We start from the raw sequence: 7,856 nt of genomic DNA, 5'->3' as shown, positions 1-7,856 counted from the left end.
GGACTGGTGTTTATGTTGGCAGAAGCTGCAGGTCAGGAGCGTGAGCTGTTGGTGAGTGTTCCTCACGGGGGCCCGGTGCCATTCACGGGCACAGAACACAAGCAGGGCCTCACCAGCCTCAGCTGCCGCTGTTGCCTTGTGCTGTGTGGCGCTGATGGCTGCCTGCAGAGGCCCAGTGGGGCTTGGGGCAGGAGTCCCAGCCGTCCTGCACCTGGGGGACCAGGATGCTGTGGCCCCCTGGCTGGGCTGTGCTGGTCCCAACCCGTGCCCAGACACTGAGAGGGAACCTGGACCCTGACTTGTGGGCGACAGAGGGGAGTCAGACCTCAGCAAAACCCATGAGATGAAACCTGCATCTCTTTCATGAACGCATCAAAACCACTGAGGGTTCTGCCAGGCTTTGCAAAGAGTCGGGTGGAGTGGGAGGAGCTTCTGTAACACCCAGCCATCTTCATCACAGTGAGTTTGGAAAGATCTCATGTATTTCCACCCTGGACATCTGCACAGTAGGGCCAGGAGCACTCAGACAGGCAGAGCTGGCTTGTGGAGAGGCAGGGCAGGATCTGCAGATGCTGGGCAGAGGAGATGATGGAGCAGGAGCACTGGAGCTCTGAAGCACACGGCCTGAGAAGGGCCCTCCAGTGGCCATGGCTCCCTGAGCTGCAGATGGCTGTGCCACGGCCCCCTGAGCTGCAGATGGCTGTGCCACGGCCCCTGAGCTGCAGCCTGGCTGTGCCACGGCCCCCTGAGCTGCAGATGGCTGTGCCACGGCCCCCTGAGCTGCAGATGGCTGTGCCATGGCCCCTGAGCTGCAGAGTGGCTGTGCCACGGCCCCCTGAGCTGCAGAGTGGCTGTGCCACGGCTCCCTGAGCTGCAGATGGCTGTGCCGCGGCTCCCCGGGCTGCAGGCTGGCTGTGCCGCGGCTCCCCGGGCTGCAGATGGCTGTGCCGCGGCTCCCCGGGCTGCAGAATGGCTGTGCCGCGGCTCCCCGGGCTGCAGATGGCTGTGCCGCGGCTGCTCGCCGGCAACGCGCTGACGGCCGGAGCGGAGGAGGCCGCGCCCCCGTGACGCCGCCCCCCGGCGGCCCGGCCCCGGCGCCCCGAGCACTGACAGCCTGCCCGAGGTGCGTTTTGGGGAGCTCGGGAGGGGGAGGTTTGGGGCCAGATTCTAGAGGAAGGGGCAGATGTTGGGGGGACAAGAGGGTGTTTTAGGAGGCGGGATTGGGAGGGGAAGGGATGGATTTTAGGGAGCCAGAAAGGCCCGGGGGGGCAGGGGAGCGATTTAGGGGCACGGCGTTGCGGAGGGTTGCTTGGGGCCGGGCGGGCCGTGCGGGGGGCGGAGTTGAGAGGTTTGGGGGCCGCGGGTGTCCCGTCGGGAGGCGGGGGCGGGGCGCGGGGCGGGGCGGGGGCTCGGCCAGGCTGCGCCTCGTGATTTCCAGGAAGCGAGAGGCCGGCGGTGGGAGCGGGGCGGTGGGCGCGGGCCGGGAGGGCGCGGGGAGCCGCCGCCCCGCAGCTCCCGCTGACGCTCTGGGTCCCGCGCCCGACACGCAGATGGCGTCGCGGCGGCTGCGGCGGCTGCGGCCCTGGCTGGTGGCCCAGGTGGAGAGCGGGCAGTTCGCGGGGCTGGCGTGGGACGACGCGGGGCGGACGGCCATCCGCATCCCCTGGCAGCACGGCGGGAAGGGGGGCGCGCGGGGCGGCGCCGGCGCCGCGCTCTGCCAGGTGAGGCTGGGCCGGGGGGGCCGGCTCCGGCAGCCCCTTACCCGCGTCCCCGCGCCGTGACACGTCGTTGCGTCGTGTCCCGCGGGGGGGGGACAGGCTTGGGCGGAGTTCAAGGGTCGGGTGCGCCCCGGGGACCGGCCCGACCCCGCCGGCTGGAAGACGCGGCTCCGCTGCGCCCTCAACAAGAGCCCCGAGTTCCAGGAGGTGCCCGAACGGTCGCGCCTGGAGGGGCCGCGGCCCTACAAGGTCTATCGGCTCCTTCCAGCCCCCCAGCAGCGAGGTGTGGAGTGGGACGGGGGGGGCGAGAACGCGAGGTCGGGGGGTGGGTTTGGAGCCACTCGCCCCATATCTGTTGGTCCGGCCCCACAGGGGGGCAGCCCCCCAGGCGCAGAGCCCCGGAGAGGGAGGAGGAGGTGGAAGTGAGCCCGGCAGCGGGAGGCTGTGGAGGACACCCCCAGCCCCACAGTGCAGCGGTAAGTGTGGGGGGTGTGGGGATGGTTATAGGGCCATGTGAGGCAGAACCGTTCTATAGCTCCTGCCCCCCACTCTGCAGGCAGCAACCCCCAGCCCCAACGAGGCCTCAGCCAAGGAGTCTCAACCCGATGGTGGGGGCACTGGTGAGCGATGGGGGCAGGGAAGTGGGCTGGAGGGGGATTCAAGGGGCAGACAGCACAGTTAGGGAGTGGAGGATGGTGATGGGGGATGTTTGGAGGCTCGGAGGGTGCTTGGGGGAGATAGGAGTGTGGCTGGGGGACTGGGACTGCAGCTGGAGAACTAGGGGGGCACTTGAGGGGTGAGGGAGGAATGTTGAGAGGCTGTCAGGGCAGCTGGGGAGTGGAGGGAGGCGATGGAGGTTGGAAGGGCACTTGAGGGCTGGGAGGGAATTGGAGGGGCAGTTGGGGGGCTGGGAGGACACGGGGGTCAGCTGACAAGCAGTTGGAGGGCTGGAGGGGGGCGATGGGGGGCAGGGGGGAGTCTGAACGGGGAAGAGCTGACCTTGCCCCACAGCCCTGGCTCCTCCAGCCGTGGCCATCATGGTGGATGCCCAGCAGCCCCTTCCCCCTGCCCAAGGTGAGACCCTCCCCCTTGTCCCTCTGCCACACCTGGGAAGCTCACCCTGCTCAAGGGCAGGGCTCATGTCCCCGCCATCCCGTGCTCCCCTTGACCTCCCTCTGCACACAGGGGACGCCGCCTTGGGCCTGCAGCTGTGGCTGGAGGGGGCTCTGGCCTGGAAGGGCTACTTGCCCCCTGGTGACTATCTGCTGGCTACCCCCGTGCCCCCTGGGACACCCTTGGACCCGCCTGGGCTACTGCCTCGCCTGCTCCTCCTGCCGCCCCCTGAGGAGGCCCCCCCTGAGCTGGGCCGGCTACTGGCTGGGCTACGACCAGGGCTGCTGGTAGCCAGTGCCCAGCACGGGATCTTCCTCCGGCGGCGGCCTGCAGGGACACTGGCTCCTGCGGGGTGCACGATTCATTGCAATGGCCCCCACAGCCCGGGGGGGCCCCTGCTGGAGGGGCAGCTCGTGCAGCCGTTTGACCCTCAGCGTTTCCAGGAGGGTGAGTGATGTGGGGCAGGGGGGATTGAAGGAAGGGATATGGTGCTGTCCCCCCGTGCTCTGCTCCTCACCAGCACCCCCTGGTCACCCTGCAGAGCTGAGCCAGCACCGCGCTGGGCTGGGCCCCCTCCCCAGGCACCAGGTGACGCTGGCCGTGGGACAGGAGCTGGGCCCCGATGATGGGCCGCACAACCGCACCCTGGTCCTGCAGGTGAGGAGCGGGGAGGCAGCGGTGGGGCAGGGGCAGGTGTGGGGTGGGGGTTTTTCTGTGGGGCAGCTGGGGTTGCTGTGAGGCTGCTGCAGAGTTGCTGTGGGGCCTTTTGCCACGGTGGGGCGGTGGGTCGGTGGTCACTGTGGGGCAGCGGGGATCGGCTGTGGGCTGCTTGTGGGGCACTATGGGGCAGCTGGGGCTGGGGGGCGGTTGCTGGTGCCGGTGGGGCAGCTGGAGCCGCTTCAGGGGGATTTGCTGCCGTGGGGCAGTGCAGGGTTCTGATGAGGCACGTGTGGGTTGCTGTGAGGCAGCGGCAGCGGGATGAGCCCCCGCCCCCGCCGCGCCCCATAACCGCCTCCCCCGCAGCTGGAACAGGCCTTGGCCCGGCAGCTCCTGGACAACGTGCGACCCCTGCGGCTGCCTCCGCCACGGGCCTGAGACCGCCCGGCCCCCCCGAGCCCCGGCCCGGCCGCTGTGACCCGACCCCGCAATAAACCTGCGTCCGGCCGCCATTGTGTCCGGGCCGCTGGCCGTGTTGAGGAGAAAGGGCGGGAAAGCGGCGCTGCCCCCCGATTGGCCGAGAGCAGGAACGTGCCTTGAGAGGAGATGCTGATTGGCCGCCGCTCCCCTAAACCCGCCTCGCTGAGGCGAGCGGCGCTCTCTGATTGGATGAGAGCGGGTGGGGCGGGAAAAGGGCGGCGGCTCAGCGCCTCCCATTGGCTGTGGCAGGACTCGAGGGTGTCTGGGCCAAGGGCGGCCCTTGGGGGGCGCTGTGGGGGCTCTTGTGGGACTTGGGAGCCCCTGGGAGGCACTTGGGGGCTGCAGAAGGCATTGTTGGTCCCTGGGAGGCACTTGGGGGCTGCAGAAGGCATTGTTGGCCCCTGGGAGGCACTTGGGGGCTGCAGAAGGCATTGTTGGCCCCTGGGAGGCACTTGGGGGCTGCAGAAGGCATTGTTGGTCCCTGGGAGGCACTTGGGGGCTGCAGAAGGCATCGTTGGCCCCTGGGAAGCACCTGGGGGCTGCAGAAGGCATTGTTGGCCCCTGGGAGGCACTTGGGGGCTGCAGAAGGCATCGTTGGCCCCTGGGAGACACTTGGGGGTCCTAGGTTTTGGAAACAACCAAGTAGGATGAAGAGAGGTGCTAGAAGAAAAGAGTTTATTTAGAAGTAGGGTGAGGTGGGGGTCAGGGAGGGGCTTCGGGGGCACAGAGGTTGGGGGTCAGTGCGATGAGAAGCGCGGTGGGGCAGCAGTGCCAGAGTGGGCTGTGCCTCAGGGGGCTGCAGCTCACACAACAACCCACAAAGCTGCCCATGGAGTGCCCCATAGCACAGCGGAGCGTTAGGGATTGGTGTGGGGCAGAGGCAGCCCAGCAACAGCTGATCTCTGCTCCAGTGTCCAGGGGCACAGGGGTCCGAGTGCCATGGGGCAGGGGGTGAGTGTTACCCAAAACCGGTTCAGAAGAGACTCTCTGGCACTATTTGGTATTAGAAAGCTGCATTCCTTAGTTCCAGTGCTGGGTGCATGGGGGACAGCTACTCCCAATGCATGCACACTGAGAGGCCACGGCACACCTTACATACACCCAGAAAACCAATCCCTGCCCGTTGCCACCGGTCTAAGCCATGCACAATGCACAGTGGCGATTGCCATGGGTCGTGTGGAGAGTTGGGGAACGTCGTCATGTTTACCATACTCTCCTTTTAGCTCATTATCAGGCTTAGGGGTGTCAAAGGGATGCTAACTGTAGTATTAATTTCCCAGTTCATGGAGCAAAGGCCCCACTCTGGACACCGTGACCGTGCTGAATTTGTTTGCTACGTTATGTACGTGGAGTGCAGGAGCTATCTTTCTTAAATTGTTGGAACTCACGGGATAGTTTCACCACAACAGAGACACAGGATTGTAAAGAAGAAGAAAGGCTTCCTTGGTACAGCTGGGGTTGGCTGACCACTCACCCTTTCGTCCTCACCTTCCTTCCATGACGTGACAGCCAACGTTTTGGCAGACGACGGTGCTGCGCCCTGGGTGCCCTTGAGGGTAGAGTCCAGCCAAGAAGATGAGCACATCGTTCCTGTCTGCTATGGGAACAGAGGTGTGTGAGGGAAGCTGTGAGCAGCCCCCATCCCACGGGAAGCCTGTGTCTTTCTGCCAGATGCCTCTGATTTGGCCTCAAGTTGCTCCAGGGGAGGTTGAGATTGGCGTTGAAGAATTTGAAGTTGAATTGGAGTGGAAGATTGAAGAAGAACTGTTTCCCTGAGAGGGTTGTCAGCCCCTGTGCAGGCTGCCCAGGGAGCTGGATGAATCCACATCCCTGGAGGGATCCCAAAGCTGTGAAGCTGGGGTGCTGAGGACCATGGGGTAGTGCTGGGCTTGGCAGGGTGAGGGCAGCGCTTGGATTGGATGATCTTTAAGGTCTTCTCCAACTGAAATGATTCTATGAGTTTTTGACCAACTGGAACTGTCTCAAGATTGTTCCCAATGGCACAACTTTGCTGGCTGACAGACTACCCGAGCACATCTGGAAATGGCCATCAAACCTGGGCCTGGGTGCTTTCCTCTTGCCGTAACTGCGCACCGTTGGCTGAATCTTTCTGGGCTGCAGCCGGGCTGTTTCAGTCTGGGCTGAGCAGACTCACTGCAAACATCTCGAGATTGCTCCCACACTGAAAAGGCTCCAAAGGCTGCTGTGATTTAAAGCCAGCTGACAATAAGCAAAGCCTGCAGTTGTTCACTGCGCCCCACCTCAGCAGGGCAAGGAGGAGAATCGGGAGGAAAAGATGAAGCTTTGTGGGTTGAGATAAGGAGAGTTTAATAAAACACCACGAGGAGAGAACAAAGCGTCACAAGAGCAGCAAAGGAAAGCAGCAAAGGAGCGATGGCAGGTGCAAGGGCTCAGTGCCTGCAGCCCCACGCTCAGTCCCGATGGAAAGGCCGCAGTTGTCACGCGTGGACTGTGCTGCCGTGTCCTCGGGCTCCCGAGGAGAGGCTCCCGCAGTGCCTGTGGCCACTCTCAGCGTGCTGCAGCCATGAGCCAAGGCGCACAGAAGGAACCAGGCCTGGCCCCTCTCAGCCCGCGCCGGGGGCCGATTCAGAGGGAGATGTTTGTGTCTCAGGAGCGCAGCCAGCGCAGCTGAGCGTAGTCCTCGGAGCTCAGCACATAGTCCAGGAGCCGCCGCAGCCAGGCGGGATCTCGGCGGCGCGCCAGCAGGAAGCTGAGCTGCCCGTCCCTGCTGTGATCCCCGGAGCCCAGCTCGTGGTCCAGGAGCCGCCGCAGCCACAGCGGCTCCTGGCGGGGCCACGGCACGTGGCGGGGCCGCCTGCGCCTGTCCTGCAGCCCGGCGGGGCCACGCTGCCCACGCTCAGCCCCGGCTCTCCGGCCCCGCTGCCCTCTGGGCCCCCGCCGCCGCCGCCTCTGCGGCTGCGGCCCCGGCCCCGCGGCGGGATGGAGGCGGCCGTGAGGCTGCCGGGCCCCCCCGGCGTCGCCCTCCTCTGCAGGCAGGAGGCAGAGGGCCAGGATGGGCTGGTGGCACAGCGGGCAGTGGGCGGCAGCCCAGCGCTGGGTGCAGGCCTGGCACAAGGCGTGCCAGCACGGCTCCAGGGCACAGGGCCGTTGCAGGGGACCGAGGCAGACGGGGCAACCGTCCCTCTGCTCCTGCCTGGGCACCTCCATGGCCGCTGCTGGCACTTGCTGTCCTCTCAGCTGCTGGCGGGTCGGGATCTCAGCCACCGCAGGCAGAACTCGCCGGCTGCCACCGGTGGGACTCAAAGGCTTCAGGCGCTGCTGCTGCGACTCGGCGGCTCCTCAGGCACGTGCCGACGTCTGGCTGCTGAGGGCAGGACTCGAGGGCTCGGCTGCTGCCTCCAGGGCTCGACGTCTGCCGTGTGCTGGGCAGTCTGCAGCTGGGCTGCTGCTGTGTCCCACAGGGGCCTGTGACTGTCTGTGACATCACAAGGCTGTCGGGAGCACGGCCAGGAGCATCCTCCCCGTGCTGCAGGAGCACGCGGCCTGCGGGGAGCAGCAGGGCAGTGATTGGCCGAGGAGCTGCGTGTGCCTGTGACGTCACAGAGGGGAGGGGGCGGGGCTTAATGCGGCGGGGGGCGGAGCTCCAGCAGCTCCTCCGGGGGGTGGGGGAAGGTGGCCAATCAGAGAGCAGGCCACGCCCCTATCAGGCCACGCCCCCAGCCCTCACCAGCACCTCGGTGCGATCCAGAGCTGCCCCCTCCAGCCCGTGGAGCAAAGCAGCGTGGGAAGGGGACAACGGGGCCTCCCCAAACCTCTTCTCTAGGGGAAGCCCCTGCCCAAGTCCCTCCAATGCCCCAAATGGACCCCAAAACTCACTCTCAATGCCCCAAGGGGACCCTAAAACTC

The 7,856-nt window shown here is 66.0% G+C and overlaps 1 protein-coding gene across 2 annotated transcripts; it reads left to right on the top strand.

Annotated features, from left to right (window-relative positions):
• Positions 1–1,067: 1,067 nt before the first annotated feature.
• On the top strand, positions 1,068–6,304 carry LOC133626948 (interferon regulatory factor 9-like). Of its 2 annotated transcripts, XM_062009279.1 has the most exons (9): positions 1,068–1,123; positions 1,551–1,721; positions 1,818–2,001; positions 2,091–2,194; positions 2,275–2,338; positions 2,730–2,792; positions 2,904–3,278; positions 3,373–3,488; positions 5,249–6,304. In XM_062009279.1, exons 2-9 carry the CDS (start codon positions 1,551–1,553, stop codon positions 5,339–5,341), a joined length of 1,170 nt encoding a protein of 389 aa, XP_061865263.1. In that variant the 5' UTR covers positions 1,068–1,123; the 3' UTR covers positions 5,342–6,304. The 2 variants fall into 2 exon arrangements, with proteins under 2 accessions (XP_061865263.1, XP_061865264.1); XM_062009280.1 differs by lacking the exons at positions 1,068–1,123; positions 5,249–6,304 and adding an exon at positions 3,855–3,998 and having other exon boundaries at positions 1,462–1,721.
• The last annotated feature ends 1,552 nt before the right edge of the window (positions 6,305–7,856 follow it).

The sequence above is a fragment of the Colius striatus genome, chromosome 16 (genome assembly GCF_028858725.1).
Source record: "Colius striatus isolate bColStr4 chromosome 16, bColStr4.1.hap1, whole genome shotgun sequence".
In the NCBI taxonomy this organism is placed as follows: Eukaryota; Metazoa; Chordata; class Aves; order Coliiformes; family Coliidae; genus Colius; species Colius striatus.
This window is presented reverse-complemented; position numbering and strand designations above follow the sequence as displayed.

What these genes read in the sequence shown, in the direction of transcription:
- LOC133626948 (XM_062009279.1), top strand. Translation starts at nt 1,551, where the DNA reads ATGGCGTCGCGGCGGCTGCGGCGGCTGCGGCCCTGGCTGGTGGCCCAG. An exon ending in ACCCGATGGTGGGGGCACTG is followed by an intron (nt 2,339 to 2,729) that starts GTGAGCGATGGG and finishes CTTGCCCCACAG; the next exon opens with CCCTGGCTCCTCCAGCCGTG. An exon ending in CCCTCAGCGTTTCCAGGAGG is followed by an intron (nt 3,279 to 3,372) that starts GTGAGTGATGTG and finishes GTCACCCTGCAG; the next exon opens with AGCTGAGCCAGCACCGCGCT.